General features: G+C 46.3%; 1 protein-coding gene across 11 annotated transcripts in view; it reads right to left on the bottom strand.

Moving 5' to 3' along the window:
• The window catches only part of Oca2 (OCA2 melanosomal transmembrane protein), a 231,444-nt gene extending 213,121 nt beyond the window's left edge, over window positions 1-18,323 (bottom strand). For 8 of the 11 annotated variants that reach the window (XR_004516156.1, XM_010612936.3, XM_010612940.2 and 5 more), the window contains exons 1-2: window positions 18,247-18,323; window positions 1,018-1,246 (exon numbers count right to left, since the gene is read on the bottom strand). Coding sequence is in view for 10 of the 11 variants with exons in the window: in XM_010612936.3 (XP_010611238.1) it covers window positions 1,018-1,226 (209 nt within the window). In the remaining variant the exon portion in view is untranslated. Of the gene's footprint in view, window positions 1-1,017; window positions 1,267-15,611; window positions 15,653-17,521; window positions 17,731-18,246 lie in introns of those variants that run through there. The other 3 variants (XM_010612938.3, XM_010612937.3, XM_033761042.1) reach the window with 3 other exon arrangements.
• Window positions 18,324-19,025: the final 702 nt, after the last annotated feature.

Genomic DNA, 19,025 nt, shown 5'->3' with positions numbered 1-19,025 from the left:
CCTGCCGATGCGGAGCTGGGGCAGGACAGGCAGACGCCCAGCCCAGCACCCGGGCGGGCGGAGGAGCAGAGCTGCTGTGCCCTGAGGGCTCAGACACGGACCGAAAATGTATACCTAGCAATGTAATCGCACAACAAAATATAACACAAGTAACTCAGGTGTGCAAACAAGAGCTGTGGCCATCCACGGAGACAGGTCTCAGAAACACGCTGGGCAAGCAGAACGACGGGGCTCTCAGCATCTGCAAGCACGAACTTCTACTTAGCTGCACCGACCCACAGCGAAAGCCTAACTGCGCCCATGCGGGGGAGGAAGCGGAGGCGGCAGAGGACCTGCGCCTCTGCTGGGCTTTGCTCCCGAAAGGCCAAAATCGCCATCGAGTAGGGTCCGCTGTGGAGATGAGGCTACCAGGGCCTCAGGATCCAAGCTGTTTTCCTTGTCAGGCGAGTGCCAATCAGGGGCCTGCAGCGCGAACACGGACTTGTGAAGCCCACCGTATTCACATCAGCAGATATTTTTAAATGCATCAAAAATGTTTCTTTTTATCCTAATCCAGATTTTTCTGGCATTTAAAACAATACTCAACTCTTTGTTGTGCTTATAGAGGTAAAGCATGTTCTCACGTTCCAAAACCATGTACTATTCTGTTTTTGTGTGGGTTTTTTTTTTTGTTTTTTGGTACTGGGGATTGAACTCGGGTCCTTGCACTTTCGAGGCAGGTGGCAGAACCACTGAGCCAAATCCCCAGCCCTACCATGTACTGTTCTGAATACCTTAAATAATACATGAAAGTCTGTCTTCGTGCCACAAATTTCTTAGTCTATTTCATTATCTTTCTGAAGCTAAGTAAAGTTTGCCATATTTTAGAAATACCCTTTGTCCAAAACGGGCCGGGAAAGTGAAAGATTTTTGCAAAATTTCTGGAAATTTTTCTCACAAAAAATATGGGAAACCGTGTTCACAAAGTGCAGTATTTGTGAACCCTACATTTATAAAATAAAACTATTTTCAACTCACCTCCCCTGTGTGAGGCAGGAACCCACATCCTTGCGTCGGGGAGTCCCGGGGCTCCGCTCAGCAGCGGCCGCAGGCTGTCCTCGCTCCCCGGCCCTGGGTCTGCGGGGCTCCCGCCCTCCGGGCCCGGCACAGCTCAGAGCCGAGGTCCGCTGCAGCTCCACCTCCTGCCCGGCAGGGGCCGCTCTGCTGTCTCCGCTCGCTAGGTGCATGCTCTGCGCCGGTCTTCTCTCTAGTCAGCCAAAGGAAAAACTACTGTGGGTGAAAAGCAGCCCGGGAGCCCCGTCTCCACCTTCCCGGCGGCCCCGCAGAGGGGCTGCTTGCAGTCAGGGCCTGTCGGTGTCCGGCGTTCGGGTACCACACGGGGACGGTCTGTCTCCCGGGGCGAATATTTTGGCACATTTCACACTAGCAGTGGCCTACGTATTCAGCAACACAGCATTAAAGAAATTGTCGGAGGTGAGGAGTACAAAATACTTTGCAACCGTAGAAATGATCTAGAGGGACGTGTACTGATGTTGGTAAATGTTAGTGACTTGGAAAGGACAATTGAATGCACTGAGGCGTTTGTGACATTTTCTACAGACATTTTTACTAAAATAAATATGTACATTGGACCGGGGATTTAGCTCGGTGGTGCCGCCGCCTGCCTCGCAAGTGCAAGGACCTGAGTTCGATCCCCAGTACCAAAAAAAGAAAAATAAATAAATAAATATGTACAAATTATATACACAGAACAGAAAACCAAAAACACACATCTTCCATGCCCCTGCTGCCTCGGATGGTAGAGGTACAAACGCCTGGGCGTCTTTTCCTTTGTCTTTGTAAAAATGAGAAAAATCACTGTACTGGCAAGGTTATGGTTTCCTACTTTTTGCATTATATTTCAAACCTTTTACTATTTTACTTGTGTGCATTTTCCAACACCCTACACTTTCCACACTGCCCTCTGCTCTGCAGAGGCCTGGTTCACACTCAAGCACTACCATGAAGTTGAAGGTCAGTGAGTACCTCAGCTGGGGAAGAGTCTGTGATGCTGACATGCAGAGCTGTGTCCACGGTCAGCACACACATGCACACTGTTGTCGGATTCGCACGTGACACCTGCAGTGCCCAGGCCACTGGGAGTCAGCAAGGCTTGAAGCAAGTACAAGAGAGGTGTGCTGTGTCCACAGCCAAGCAGCTGGTGCTCTAGTTCGGACCTGGATTGTCCCCCAAGACCATGTGCTGTTGTTAATGGAGCTACTTTGCGCCCGCATCTGTGGTAAACACCGCAGAGGACAGAAAGACACAGAAAGCATGTAGAGAAGGAGCTGGGAGGCAAACATCAAGCACATAACACAAACACAGAACCAAGAATGGTGGTGATAATTAACCATTCAGTTGTTTCATCTGGTTCAGAAGTGTACACATAACCCTCGAGAAGAGCCATGCACCCTTGTGAGACATTTCTACACATTGAAAAGTTTCAAGGCAACGTCGCTTGTGTCTGGGAATCTAACAACAACTGAATCGGTTTTATCATCATGTGAGGAGCTGTTGGAAGCAAATAGTCCTTAGACATGAACCCAAAGGAAAGGGCATAGAATCGTTTTTTCTGGCCTCCATCGCGTGTGACCAACAGCCCATGCTCCAAACCACCCCCTTCTGCAGCAAAGCAGGCCAACCGTGTATGTTTGGATACTACGGTTGCTTTATTTGCCTCAATGTCCAAAAAACTATCAGGTAACTTGTGTTTCTCCCGTGCCAGACATTATAGAAATAACACATATTTTGAAGACATCTGTCTTTTCATACATGCCAGATTTATTTGCACAACACACTTAGTGAATGTGCCTAAAACACAATAGGCTACAGGAACTCTTGGTTTAATGCAGGGTCCCACTTCTGCAGCAAGATCATTGGAAGAGCTGGTCGCTAGTGAGGAACTGTATACAGCACGTTCATCACAGTGCTCAGAACAAAGAATTGGCCTGCTTGATGGCTCGGCTTTTTGTATAACTCTCAGTGTAGAACAGAACAAAAGCTGCAGCGCAGCACCACACCATACGTGCGGTCAGCAAAATCACAGCACTTAGGGCTGGGGATTGAGCTCAGTGGTGCTACTGCCTGCCTCAAAAAATCACAGCCCTGTATAAGTGAGGTGCACTGTACAAAAAGACACTGAGGCTCTACCAGCAAGATGGACAGAACTGCACAAGAACTAAAAGACAGGTGGGAAGTCAGAGCAGCGGGCCACAAGTCCAAACAGCACACCTCGGCTGTAAGTCTGAGCAGTCAATGGACAGCTATGCCGTAAAACGGGGAATATCTGCCATATGAAACTGTGACTGGGGGTGGCTCAAGCAACAGTTTATCAGCATTTGAAGACACTGGCGCTTAATAATCCTCTTAAGGAAAATTTGCCTACAAACATGAAGTGGAAAGTCCCTAGAATAACTGAAAAGGAAATACATGGCTTTTTAGATTTTCGGTATGCATGTCAAGAACTGTATACGAAGTGAACCATCTGTGCTAGTCCTAAACAGAACCAGTAAAATCACAACTGCAGAAGGACATCAAGGGAAGGTGCTGTTATTAGCACAGGCCTGCATGCTCAGTCATCGCATTCAACCCGGAGAGTTGGTACCAGCGCGTACACCTTGATTCCTTTACTCCCAGGTGCTTCTCAGTGAATGTTAAAAGCAATGGCAAGACTGAAGGTGATGGTGGGCATCCCAGGAAGGCTGGCTTTTCCCATCGGTGCTGGGAACCTGAAAGCACTGGCCCGCTGTCTATGAGGGAGAGCGGCCAACTTCCAGGAAGACAGGGCCTGTAGGAAGCCAGCTCAGGGAAGAGAGAGCGACAGGACTCTCTAGGTGGGTGCAGAGACAAGGTCCCACCAGGTGCTTCATGGGTCATGGAGCTGGAAAAGGTGCCTTCCTGGTAGAATCTGGGGTACTTTTAGTATTTGTGTGTTTGAGCTGAATTTTAAATGAGATTTCTGAAAAGTGTGGTGGTGAATGTGACACACCTGAATATAAAGTAGTGGAGAAATAGTCGTGCCACTCGGAGAAGGCTGTAGTCCGAGGAAGCCTGGAAAGGCTGAGAAGCACTACAGAGTGGTGCCCGTCCTGATACTGAAAACTTAATGCCCAAATCCGTAATCCCAGATGTTGCTATTGCCAAGGACCAGGGCTCCTAAAGTCTAAAATCCCCCCAAAAAAAATCACAGCCTAGAGATTATGATCTCAAATGTTGAAATCCTGAAAGCCCAAATCTTGAAAGTCATGATTCCCATGGAACAAAGGCTCATGCAAGAGCAGCAGAGAGCGGCGTGCTGGGGACGGGATTGGTGGATCTGCACTTGCATGCACCATAGTTCCATCCTGTAAGCAGACTGTATACTGAGAACCCTGGCTGAGCGTTGTCTTGGGCTTGTCTGTGCAGCCTCCCAAAGGAGACCAGGGTCTGGGTCCGGGTGGAGAACATGGACAGCACCCTTCTGCCATGGGCACCAGCCAGGAGGCCGGGAGCAGAAAGTGAACTGGCCTCTCAGAGTGGGGCGGGGTTTTCTTCCACTGCTCTGGAATCAACTCCTGGCCTTCAGACTCTAGGACTTAACACTGATGGCCCCTGGTGCTCAGGCTTTTTGCCTTGGACTGACAGGACCACTGGCTTCCCTGCAGCTGAGTTCTTCAAGCTTGGGCTAAGCCAACTTCTGGCATCCCAGGCTTTCACATCATCGCTGTGGGGCTCCCAGCCACCAGAACTGCATGAGCCAATCCCCCCAGTAAATTCTCTCACGAGCATCTACATACCTATCTTACTGGGTTTGTCTCTCTGGAGGACCCTGACCAAGATGGGTCTGCTATGGGGGAAGCCAGTATTGTTACATCTTACTGTATTCCTTACAACACAACAGAAGAAGTCTGTGAGGTTGTTCTCTTGAGAAAGGGCTGTGATGACTTCTGTGTTCTTAGACTACCTCATGATGAAAGGCAAAACTTGGAAACCTAATTATGGTGCTGTGAAAACAATGTTGTTTAGTTCTAATAACCAGTTCCTCTTTTTGTAATGCTGGGGGTGGACCTCAGAGCCCCACACATGCTGGTCAAGAACTCTCCTGAGCTACCCCTCCAGCCTTCCCCAGACTTTCAGACAGATGACATATAATGAGAAAACCTCCCAATAAAAGTGCAGTCTCTCAGATCAAAGAAGCAAGAATGCAGGTGAGAAACACAAGCAAACTGCTTTGCCCCTTCTTTCATAGCACCATACTTGAAAGAATACTTTGTCAGAGAACAGAAGAATTTGACAAGTTTATTACTTTCTGAACCAAAGGCGCTTGAAGGCACAGAGGTTCCCTCAGTGTTAGAAAACACAGTAAATGGGCTGCACGCCACCAGCCCCAGTGAGGAAGGTGAGATTTGGAAGGCTGCTCTGAGATCTGCTCTCCCGCCCACCTGCTTGGGCCCATCCGGCTGGACCGGGTAGCCACATCCTCCCCTGCCTGCTCCACCACCAGCTCCAGCAAGGAAGGTAGCCGTGCAGGCACCTCTGAATACCCTCAGACCTCCTGATTGAGCCAGTCCTTGGACCCACTCTGCAGAGGCATAGGTGGCCATAAAGGGTATTTTTCTGAGTTCCCAACTTTGAACATCTTTAAAGAAAGGGCAGGGGAAACCTGTAATAGAACTGGGTGGAGTTCAACCCTGCAGGTCAGGGAACTTAATATGGGCCTTGTGGCCTGAGATCAGTCTGAGACGCGGGGATCTGCCATTGTCTAGCTGAGATCAGGGGACTTAGTTCTGCACATGGCTGTGCACATTGTATATTATGACAGCAGAGATATAGTCTGAAAGAGGCCCTTCCAATTCTATTTTTTTCTTTCTTTTCCTCATTCTACTCTGCAAATTCTTTCTTTTTTCTGTCCTCTTTCTCCAACTCAGTCGCTTGCTCCACCATATTATCCCTTATGTCCCTTTCTGTTCCTGCTCCTGCCCTAACTCAGACTTCTTCGTTTATCATTTTTTCTTTTTTCTTTATGTTCTTTTCTTCTGTCATTTTACCTCACTCATGGGTCAATAGTTTCAAGGAAAGTGAGCCCCAATTACTGTTAAGGGGATATATTCGTGTCCTTATTTCTGCATTCTGTCTATCCCTTTTGAATTTAATAGTTTCATAAAGATTGTATGGTCATTCTATGTCCTCTGGCTTCACTTGAAACCTTCTCCAATTCTTTCACCTATCTACTTCTCTTGTCCTAACTCTGTCTAAGCCCCCATCCTAAATGGTAAAGATGCTATATTGAAAAGCGTATTCACTACAAACATATTTTGGGCTGCTTCTTGATTTCAATTTAATTCACATGGTTTAAAGGTAATAGATTAATGACTACCACAAGCGGTCAATTTGCAAGTTGTGCTTGATCCTATTGTGCAGCTGATTGTATCAATTGGGATAAAGGATGGTGATTGATTTAATGAGTTTTCTCTGATATTATGAAAATGAGAATGTCTATGAGTCATTAGAGAGTCAAAAGCTAAAGCACAACTATATCAGAAAGATTTAAGTAATAACCCAGAAATTAAACCAAGGACAACCCAACAACAAAAATAAAAATGAGAAAAAACTTAAGCAAGACACAAAGACAGACTTCCAGTTCACCAATGGCAAACAGTAGGGCAAATGAAGATGAAAAGTATGATAGTGAACCAGCAGGACACTCAGAACTAACAGCACAGGAATTGACAAAACAGATCAATCAGGCTCTAGAAAAATTCAAAACAGAAATAATTTCCCAGATAACCATAGAGATGGCGAGCAAAATGGAAGTCATGAATCGAGACTCTAGAACAGAAACTGAGAAAAAAATAGATGAGCTCAGGACCATGATAGAAGCTATGAAGGCCCAGCATAAGAAAGAAATGGGAACAATGAATGCCCAACAAAGGAAAGAAAAGGAATCCATAAAACAGATTCAAACAAATATCCAGGAGATTAAAAACTCTATTGAAAGTGTACACAACAGAATAAAAGATTGTGAAGATAGAATTTCAGATATAGAAGATAGGATTGCAGTCAGTGACCATGAAAAGAAGGGTCTCTTAAAAACAGTAAGGGATGATGAGAAATCGATCCAACAACTCCTATATGATGCAAAGAAAAATAACATAAGACTGATAGGAATCTATGAAGTAACAGGAGAAAATACAGATGACTTAAAAAAATCTGTTCACAGAATTAATGATAGAAAACTTCCCAAACAGAAGGAAAGAATTAGACATACAGATAAGTGAGGTACATATAGGACTCCAACTAGCCACGATCAAAAAAAATCTACACCTAGAAATGTAATAATCAAGATCCCAGAAACCCAACAGAAAAACAAAATATTATAAGCAGTAGAGAAAAGAAACAAATCACATGCAAAGGAAAGCCCATCAGAATCACAGCAGACTTTTCAACAAAAACCCTTAGGTCAAGGAGAGTCTGGAATGAGGTATTTCAAGTCCTAAAAGAAAGCAACCTCCAACCTAGATTAATGTATCCTTCAAAACTTTCTTTCAAAATGGATGGGGAAATAAGATACTTCCATGATAAAGAATGCCTGAAAAACTTCATGAACAACAAACCAGCACTACAGGAAATTCTAAACAATATCCTAGAAAAAAAAAACAATGAAGGTCACAACACCATGAGGCCCAACAGACCAAATCAAATAGGCAAGGCGAGAAACTAAAAGGAGAGAGGGGAAAAAGTAAAAAGAGTCAACAAAAGGACAATAACATGACAATAATAAGTCAGTACATATCAGTTATAACTATCAATGTCAATGGCCTCAATTCACCAATCAAGAGGAATAGACTGGCAGAATGGATTAAGAAGCAAAATCCAACAATATGTTGTATATAATAAATACACCTAGTGTAAAAAGAAGCCCATACACTGAAAGTGAAAGGATGGAAAACAATTCTCCACGTGACAGGAGCCCAGAAAAAAGCAAGGGTAGCAATCTTATTTGCAGACAAAGTAAATTTCAAACCAAAACTCATTAAGAGAGACAAAGAAGGCCACTACATCCTTGTAAAGGGAATAATTCAAGAGGAAGAGATGACAATCATAAACATATATGCACCAAATATTAATGCCCCCAACTGTATAAAACAAATATTAAGTAACATGATAAGCCAAATAAGCACTAATACAATTGTAGTGGGGAATCTAAATACTCCACTATCACAAATAAACAGATCATCTAGGCAGAAAATCAACAACAAATACTAGAACTCAACCAAGCTTTTGAACACATGGACTTAATAGATGTCTAGAGAGTGTTCCACTCCACAAAATCAAAATATACATTCTTTTCAGCTGCACATGGGTCATTCTCCAAGGTAGACCACATATTGGCTCACAGAAAAGGTCTGAATAAATGCAAAAGAATCAAAATTATCTCCTATATATTATCAGATCATAGTGCAATCAAGCTGGAAATCAACAGCACAAGAAACCGTAGGAACTTCACAAACACATGGAAATTGAACAACATTCTCCTGAACAATCAATGGATCACAGAGGAAATTAAAGAAGAAATTAGACAGTTTTTACAAATAAATGAAAATGCCAATACAGCATACAGGAATCTATGGGACACAATGAAAGCAGTTCTATGTGAAAAATTCATAGCACTGAATGCCCACACTAAGAAAACAGAGCGAGCTCAAATAAACAACCTAATGATGAATCTTAGACTACTAGAAAAACAAGAGCAAGAAAAACCCAAAGCTCAAACTAGAGAGGAAATTATAAAGATTAGAGCAGAAATCAATGCAATGGAAACTAAGAAAACGATACCAAAAATAAATGAATCAAAGAGTTGGTTTTTTGAAAGAATAAATAAAATTGATAAACCCTTAGGTAATCTTATCAAAAAAAGGAAATAAAAGGCTCAGGTCCATGCAATCAGGAATGAAAAAAGTGAAGTCACAACAGATGAAATCCAGAGGATCATTAATACCTACTTTGAGAACCTGTACTCTAACAAATTGGAAAACACAGAAGAAATGGACAGATTTTTAGATACTTATGAATTACCAAAGTTGAACAAAGAAGATAAAAACATGTTAAACACCCCAATTACAGTCAGTGAAATTGAAAATGTAATTAAAAATTTACCAATGAAGAAAAGCCCAGGTCCTGATGGATTCACTGCTGAATTTTACAAGACATTTAGAGATGAACTACTGCCTTTACTCTTCAAACTTTTCAATGAAATTGAAAGGGAAGCTATACTTCCAAATTCATTACTGGAAGCAAGTATCACTTTGATTCCCAAACCAGGGAAAGACACAACTAAAAAGAGAGCTACAGGCCAATCTCCTTAATGAATATAGATGCAAAAATCCTTAATAAGATACTAGCAAACAGAATACAGAGGATCATCAAGAAGATCATCCATCCTGACCAAGTCAGATTTATTCCAGGGATGCAAGGATGGTTCAACAGACATAAGTCAATAAATGTAATACACTATATTAACAAAGTCAAGGACAAAAACCATATGATCCTCTTGATAGATGCAGAAAAAGCATTTGACAAAATTCAACACCCATTCATGATTTAAAACTCTGCAAAAAATTGGAATAGATGATCTATATCTCAACTTAATAAAAGCTATCTAAGAAAAACCAACAGCCAACATCATATTAAATGGCCAAAAACTGAAAACTTTCAGGTTAAAATCAGAAACAAGACAAGGATGCCCACTATCACCACTCCTCTTCGATATAGTTCTGGAAACATTAGCCACAGCAATTAGACAAGAGAAATAAATTAAAGCAATAAAGATAGGAAAGGAAGAAGTTAAACTGTCATTATTCACGGATGATATGATACTCTGCATTGAAGACCCAAAAAACTCCACCAAAAGACTTCTAGACTTAATTGACAGATTCAGTAGAGTAGCTGGATACAAGGTGAACACTCAAAAATCAACAGCCTTCTTGTACACAAATAACAGACTCACTGAGAGAGAAATTAGGGAAATAGTTCCTTTCACAATACCAACCAAAAAAAAAATGAAGCATCTAGGAATCAGTCTAACAAAAGAAGCAAAAGACATCTATGCTGAAAACTACAGCACTCTGAAGAAAGAGGACGAAGAGGATATAAGAAAATGGAAAGATATCCCCTGCTCCTGGGTAGAAAGAATCAACATAGTGAAAATGGCCATACTACCAAAACTGCTATACAAATGCAGTGCAATGCCAACTGAAATTCCAACACTATATTTCACAGAACTAGAACAAAGAATCCAGGGGCCTGGGATTTAGCTCAGCAGTGCCGCTGCCTGCCTTGCAAGCATGAGGACCCAAGCTGGATCCTGGGTACCAAAAAAAAAAAAAAAAAAAAAAAAAAAAAGAATCCAAAAATTCATTTGGAACCATAAGAAACCTAGAATAGCAAAAGCCATCCTAGGCAACAGAGACATGGTAGCAGGTATCACAATTCCCAATTTGAAAGTATACTACAAAGCCACTGTGATAAAAACAGCATGGTACTGGCAAAGAAACAGATCTGAGGATCAGTGGAACAGACTGGAAAACACAAAAACAAATCCAGATGTACTCAGCTACCTCATTTGACAAAGGAGCTGACCATCCTCAGTGGAGGAAAGATAGCCTCTTTAATAAATGATGTTGGAAAAACTGGATCTCAGCCCACCAAAGATTAAAGCTGGACCCTTATCTTTCACCATGCACTAAATTAAAATCCAAGTGGATTAAAGCTCTAAATATTAAAACAGAAACCCTAAACTTGCTGGAAGATAAGTTAGGCAGAACTCTTGAAGACACTGGCATGGGAAAAGATTTTTATGAACAAATCCTCAGTAGCACAAGAACTAGCAGAAAGAATCAATAACTGGAATCTCATCTTATTAAAAAGCTTCTGCACTGCAAAAGAAACCATCCACAGAATTGAGACAACCTACAATGTGGGGAAAAAAAATTTACCAGCTGCTCCTCAGACAAAGGACTATTATCTATAATATATAAATAACTCAAAATAGTCAGCGTCCCCAAATATAAAGACCCGATTCAAAAATGGGCATCTGAAATGAACAGACTTTTCTCAGACAAAGAAGTAAAAGCAGCAAGTAAATATATGGGAAAATGTTCCACATCACTGGTCATTCGAGAGATGCAGATGAAAACAACACTGAGATTCCACCTCACCCCACAAAGAATGGCTGCTAGCAAGAAATCAACCAATAACAAATGTTGGCGGGGTTGTGGGGAGAAAGGAGCCCTTCTCCATTGTTGGTGGGAGTGCAGACTGGTGCAACTACTATGGAAATCAATATGGAGATACCTCAAAGAGCTGGGAATAGACTTTCCATTTGACCCAGCTATCCCTCTGCTGGGTATCTTTCCAAAAGAATTAAAAGAATCATATCACAATGATATATGTGCACCTATGTTTATAGCTGCACAGTTTGTAATAGCTAAAACTTGGAAACAGCCCATTTGCCCATAAAGATGGATAAAGAAACTGGATAAAGATGTGTTTTTTCTATAAAATGGAATATTACTCAGCCATAAAGAATGAGAAATTAGATTCATTCATAGGAAAATGGATACATATTGAGGATATACTCCTAAGAGAAATAAATAAGTCACACATGTGTAAATACCGAATAGTTTCTCTGGTGTGAACAAACTGTAATAAATATATGAGATATATGACATTGTGAAATGGGAAGAAAAGGGCTAAAGATGTAGGGAAAGTGGGAAGGGTAGGGGAAAGGTAATAAGGGAAAAGAAAAAAATGTGAGAAAATAAAAAGATGGAAATAAAGTGTTTGTAGATGGGGAGGGGAGGAGGGGGTGAAGGGAGGGCATGGACAAGGGGAAAAAATGAGAACCAAGACCTGTCATGTAGAGGTACAAGATCCCAATAATGAATGTAACTGCACTATATACTTAAAAGCTACCAATAAACTCAACTTTTAAAAAAAGAAAACATAGTAAATGGGGTTAAGGATTTGCATGTTGAAGTAGATAGATTCTTATATTTACCACTCAGTCTAACATCGAAAAACTAGTACATGCCTAACTTTGGCTAATGGATGGCATTTTCAAAATTGTCCCAGTGTTTGTTTTTTAAATCAAATACATATAATGAATGCTCTTGTTGGGTCTGAAAATCCTAGAACTTATCTGCACCTTTATCTTTAATGACTAGGAAAAAACGAACACTTTTTAAAGGCTTATTTGAAGATTTAGTGAAGTAAATGAGTTTCAGTTGGATTTTTAAATCATAATGACAGGTTGGAATTGTATGTGATCAAAACTTCTAAAAGTGAATTTCAAGGTGTTGCCAATAAGGTTTTTTTTATCCTTTAGCCCACTGCATTTGACAGAAAAGTCCCACGAATGTCAGTCACCCCGCAACGGCGGGGACATAAGTGTAAGAGTGTCACTTGTCACTGCTTGCATCCCTTCCAGCTGGTGAGATTCCAGCAGCTTTTGCTAAAGTAGTCAGAGCCGAGTGTGATGGCGCACACCTGAGGGCCCTGCACTTGGGGGCCGGGGCAGGAGGACAGTGAGGCGAGGATAAGATGATTCTGCTGTCTGACAGCCAACACCATTCCTGCCAGACCAGTGCTCTGCACACAGGCAGATGCAGAATGGATTTCTCTGGGCCAAAACAACACAGAAGCACGGTGCAAAAGGTGCGGAGTCTTAATAAGAAATGCTCACATCACTGTGCGTTGAATCATAGGAGCATTTCAAAAATAACTGCCTCACATCGGAAACGAATGTGAATACATTTTCCAAGGAGAGCTGTGCTTTAAAAAGAACCTGTTCATCTTAATGTGGGACTTCAAACTACAGTTAATGGTCTTGAGAGCTGGTCAGGACTTGTGCTCTGCCTCCATGCATTTGCCCATAATCTATCCCTGTAATATACTTTGGGGGAGGGGGTCTCACTGTGTCGTTTGAGCTGGCCTGAAACTCAAGACAATCCTCCTGTCTCAGCCTCCCGAGTGCTAGGATTGTAAGTGTGTGCATGCCTAGCCACTGTTTTCATATGTTGAATTTTTATGTTGTGTTCCTTTTTTTTCTCCACTATTTTAAATTCTTAGCATTGTGTGTGTGTGTGTGTGTGTGTGTGTGTGTGTGATGCTAGGGATTGAAACAAGGGCTTTGCCCACGTGGGGCAAGTATTCCCTCAATGAACTGCACAACCCTAGGCTGAATTTGTTTACATTTTGCTAGACTCTGTATAATCCATATTTGCATCATTTTCAATACCAGAGACATAAATTGTATAAAGACTTTCATAGAATTCTTATTTAATTCAAATTTGATTCTGTGAAAGTGCATTATCATGCCAGAGATTTAGCTCAGTGGCGCCATGCCTGCCACACAAACACAAGGTCCCGAGTTTGATCTCCGGCACCAAAAAAAAAAAAAAAAAGTGAACTATCACAACATTGACTGTGTATAATTATTGTGCTTCTACATAAAAACACTGAAACTTCCTCAGTAAACAAAGAGGTGTCCTTATGGTAAGTTTGCATCTGTGAAAGACAAAATTTCTGCCAGATACAGTAGTGCATACTTGAGGTCCCAGCTACTCAAAAGGCTGAGGCAGGAGGATTTAAAGCTGAAGGCCAGCCTGGGCACCTTAGACTCTGTCTGAAAATTTGAAAGGAGGACTGAGATGCAGCTTAGTGCTCCCTGGGTTCGATCTCCAGCACCACTGAGCAGACTTCCTGGTCTCTTTAGGCAACTGCCTGTGTGGTGCTGACCCACTGCCCTCTCTGATCTGTCCTCAGGCTTAACTTTCCTTCCACATGGCTGCAGCCACAAAGCCGGGCATGTGATTACCAGCCACAGTGCTTCATTTATATCTATTTCCTTGCAAACATGATTTGTCTGCTCAGAAACCGTTACCCAAGTCCACCTGTCATCAATTCACCCGTGACCATGCTTGCAACACATGTATGTTGTTAATGCCTATTTTGTCTCACAAAGTGGCCTATGGATTATTGTCATTTTACATTTAGAAATCTTTAAAAATGTAAATAAACATCTTTTAAACAATTTTTAAAAAGCTTGGCTCAGTGATACACATCTGTAATCCCAGAACTTGGGAGGCTGAGGCAGGAGGAGCACCATGAGTTCAAGGCCAGCCTGAATGGCCTAGTAAAACTCTGTCTCAGAAAACAAACAAACAAAGAAAAACAATGGTACATCCATCCCATGGAAAACTATTCAGCAATGAAAAGAAACAAAGCTCGAAGCTTGGGTGAAGCCACAGAATGAACACCCTGATGAGGAAACTGAGGGCAAAGGTTGTACACTGACTGCAGCCAAAGAGCATCCGGGGCTGATGCAGGGCAGAGGGTGGGCAGAGGGCTGTGGGGATGGACATGGTTCAGAAAGGGCAGCCCAGGCCCAAGTGAGTACTGCTCTGAGCCCTGCCAGGGGCCCTGTCAGTCGGCTGTACTGCAGACCTCCCTGAAGGAACCAGGGACAGGCTGCAAGGGACATTGCTGGATCGCTTATTACAACTGCATGTGCATCTGCAATTATCTCAAGGTAAAAAGTACAGTAACCTGCCTTCACCAAATTCTCCATCCACTGGCCGACCTCTCTCTCTCATAGATTCAAGATGGCCAGAGGTCTTTCTCTAGGACCGCCACCGAGCTTCTGCTCCCTGAATCAAAGCAGTACTGAGCGCTCTGCTGGGCTCCAGAGCTCCACAGCTCTGCCGCTGCCCCAGCCTCTCTCTGCCCATGCTGCCTCCCTCCCCTCCTTCTGGGCTGGTTCTGCCCGCTCCTGATCTTTGCAGACTCGCCCTGGAGACCTCAGACCAGGCAGCAAGACCTGGTCTCCAGTCCACACTCCTCCCCACCTTCCCTGCCTTCTCAGGAAGATGCCCACACTGATGACTAGGGCACCCCAGACCCACAGCACATCTTCTGGGGCTGGATTGGTGCGGACTCCGGCCATAACCTGCCTGACCCCCAAGCAGGGGGACCCTTGGTCCCCCCAGCCCCGGTTGCAGTAGCAGGACACAGCTTCCACCAGGTCTGCTCATGCCTGGCTTGGGCTTGGGCCTAGGCCAGCCGGGCTTGGGGTGGGGCTGCTGGAGGTCCCGTCTGGAGCATGTCTGGACCCAGTCGGCACCACCTGATCAAGACTCACCCTGAAATGACCAGGTGGTCACCAGTTTTAGGGAAAAAAAATAGCTGTGACTGCAAAAAATAATAATAAACCAATCGTTCAGCTGGGCACAGTGGCACAGGCCTGCACTTCCAGCACTTGGGGAGGTGAGGGAAGAAGATTGGATTGTGAGTTTGAGCCCAGCCTGGGCAACTTAAGAGATGTGGTGAGAAACCATCTCAAGTTTAAAGCATTTTTAAGGTCTGGAGATGGAGCTCAGGGCAGAGGCTCTGGGCTCGACCCCTTAAGTCACCCACATGGCTGCTGCCCACCTCCCGCCAGTGCTTCAGCCTCTCCTTGCCTCGCAGCAGTAGCACCTGTGCCACCAGGCTCCACCCTCTCCACAGCTGGCTTCCACCCTGCCCGCCCCACTCACCAAGCCTGCAGGCCAGGCTGTCTGCATGGTGCCCAGGCTGTGGCGGAGGGGCTGGTCAGGAAGGCTGTGCCAGGCGAGGCGGCAAGAGCCAGTCCCAGCACCGAGGCCTGGGGACAGCAGAGACGAGATGCCCAGCCCCCCGCAGAGCACGGCCGGGCTCTCAGCCTGCTCACTGGCAAGCGCTCTCCAGGGCTGCTCAGGCCGAGCACACCCAGCCACAGAGGATTAGAGGAGGACCGAGGCGCGCTGTGACCCGTGCCTGAGCCAGGCCTGCACCCCCTGGCCCCGCTCCAGGCCCCGCATTGAGCTTCTTCCAGGCTGGGCAGTCTCACTCCTCCCACAGCCCAGAGACCTGGCCAGACATGGAGCAGAGCTCAGCCCTGTGCACTGAGGGGACTGAGGGGCCCAGGAAGCCGCCCTGGACGCTCCCAGCCCAGCAATGCCGCATGTGCGGCCCTGCAGGGGCTGCTGTCTCCTGCTTCAGGGAGGTGGCGCCTTCCAGCCCTGCCCTGCAGATGCCGCCAGGCCTTGAACTCCGTGAGGAAGGGGAGGCCAGCGAGCGCCTCCAGACCGCAGCGCAGAGTATGTGTGGATGCTGCTTCTTCTTCTTTGTAAAGTTAAAAGTGCTTTTTCTTCGAGCTCTGTAGTCACTGTGACGCAACGATGAAAGGAGAGAGGTAGCAGCAAGGGCACAGCGTCGGGGAACTGGCCTCCCAGCTGATGTGCTCTCGGCCGAAAAAGTTACAGCCCTGACAAACCAGGACCTGGATGGGCAGTGCTGGTCCAGGGCTGAGGTCCCAGGGCTGTGCCCCCGACAGGGCCCCGATGCCCCTTTCTGGCTCAGGCAGCCTGAGGGGACATGAAGGCCACAGGGCCCCTCCTTGGCCACCTGGACCCTCGCACCCTGCGGGCCCCGCTGAGCACACCGTGGCCTGGAGGCCCCTACAGAAGCGCCTCTCGGCAGGGCCACATGAGATACCAGCCAGGCAGCACCTCGGAATCAATGGTGGACCCGGAGTGGAGCCCCCGGGCACTGTGAGTGGCAGCAGGGCAGCCTAGAGAGCCCACCAGTGGCTTCCCCGGGCCCCAGAGACTCACCCGCAGCCGTGGCCTCCTGTGCCCAGCACAGGTAAGCGCATGGAACCCCTCCGCTGCTCCTCTCCCTGGCCCCCCCTCTTGCCGCCCCTCAGAGACCTTCCTCCCCGGAGGCGCACCCTCCCTAGCAGTGACCCCAAGCTCGCTTCTGTGCCATTTCCTCCTGTTCCCAGGGGCTCAAAGGCATCCAGACGCCCCAGAGTGCCACAGCCTGCGCCACCCCATACCTGCCATGGACCCCACCATCCAGCCAAGCTGCACCCAGGAGCCCTGGCCCAGGCTCAGCTGCTGTACTGTGCCCCCACCTTCCAGGCAGGGGCTTCCTGAGCCTGGGCTATTCCTGCCCGCAAAGATCTCTCCAAACACCCAGCCCGCCCTGAGCTTCCCGCTCAACGCTGCTCCCTGTGCCTGCCACTTCAGGAGAAACGGCCCAGGGTCCTCGTGGACACTGACTGGGTCTCGGGCCAGCAGGTTCTCTCTCCCAGTGCCCGGCTAATCAGAGCTGCCACGGTTTTCTCCCATAACCGAACAGTCAGAGCTGGCATCTGCTTTTTGTCCCTGAGGGACCACTGCCACAGCCCGTGCTCCTGTCAGCCTCACACCGGGTGCGAACACCTACTGTGTGCTTGTGACCTCAGCTTGCACAGCAAGCAGCTCTCGCGACACCCTTTGCAGCCTGCTCCTTGCTTCCATGTCCCACTGGCTTCCCCAGCTGGGTGATCTAAGGAGAGCAGCTGCCCACCCCACTAACAGCCTAACCTTCGCCATAGACTATGCACAGTTCTCTAAGTCGGGGCCCCTGAAGGCACACGCACCTGATAGTCACCTGGGGCGGTGGGGGTGGGCAGCGAGAGGTTGCCAGCCCCAGGGCTCCAATTCCCCACGGGCTGGGAGCCCCACACCACTTGAGCCTCTGGCCCTGGCCAGGATCTTAAACACAGACTGTCCACATGCAAGGACCCCTGTGCTTAACATCTATGTCCTCAGAAAACGGCTGGCTAGAGTCCATGTGCTCCACCGTGTGTGACCAGAGGTAAAGGCAGCAGCTTGGAAGGATTTCATGTTTTCACCCCCATGCATTCCATTCCAAAGAAACGCCTGACTGTCACACCCCTGCCGTTCACAGGCGCACTACCAAAGCCCTGAGGGAGCCCCGGTGAGGCAGGGTCTCAGGACAGAGGCTTCCGCTGCCGAGACACGGTGAAACAGCAGTCTCTGTGGGTTCACACCGGTCATACAGTCTCACAGGATATTTGCGGTGCACACCTGTCATCCCAGAGCTCTGGGAGGCTGTGACAGGAGGATCACAAGTTTCAGCCCAGCCTGGGCAACTTAACAACTTAGCAACTTAGTGAGACCTTGTTTCAAAGAATAAAAACAGCTGGGATGTAGCCCGCTGCAAAGACCCTGGGCTCAATCCCAAGCCACCACCTCCAGCCCCTCAAAAAGCCAACACAGACTTGTTTAAGATGCCTGCTCTCAGGAATAGGCTGGCTTATCCTCCCCCGACACACACACCCCAGCAAAGCACTTGATTTACCTGAAAACGTGCAGCTCTTCCTGACGACTTAAATTTAAGGTGAAAACCCAAACCAGTGACTCTGAATGGTGACTGAAGCTCGGTCCTCAGGGTATTACTCAGGCCACGCCCACACCGCCCCACCACGCCCACACCACCCGCCACGTGGGCACTCACCCCAGAGCTGCAGCAGAATTGGGGGGGGCTCCCTGAAGGGAAGAGGCTCTGGGGACCAACCTGGCCAGACCAACCCAAGGCCTCTGCTTCATTAAAGGTGGCCAAGGACTTGGGGCAAGTTTTGCCTAGTAAGAATCAGGAAAAGGTAAACTGAGTACTTTGTTCTGGATTTTAAGAGTTCCCCACTGGTGCTGATAGACCTCACATTTCCTCTTGCTCCCTCATCCCCCTCCATTGCAGGGCTGCAGCCCAGGCTCTGCTTGTGAAAAGTTCTCATTCAACAAAAAACACAAGAGAGACTCACAGACCCCACACAGAGATGCATAAACTCAAGTCATACAAACTGCACACATACACACAGACACAAACACATAGGTACAGAACAAAATCCCACAGAGATGCCTAAACTACATAGAAACACACACGGTCTACACAGACACACGTACACACAGCTCCATAAATTATATACACAAACAAAAATCAAACAGACACAGAGGCACACACAAGGACACAAACTACACACCAACCAATAAACACATGAGTGTGAACACAACCTCGAAACTAACAGACACACACGGAGAAGAGACAGGAACTGGCAGATCCGCTGGGACACCTGGCTCTGC

Source organism: Fukomys damarensis, unplaced genomic scaffold, assembly GCF_012274545.1.
Source record: "Fukomys damarensis isolate Sample0158 unplaced genomic scaffold, DMR_v1.0_HiC HiC_scaffold_7, whole genome shotgun sequence".
NCBI classification, from domain to species: Eukaryota; Metazoa; Chordata; class Mammalia; order Rodentia; family Bathyergidae; genus Fukomys; species Fukomys damarensis.
Note: the sequence above shows the minus strand (reverse complement) of the source record. Positions and strands in the feature narration are given on the sequence as shown.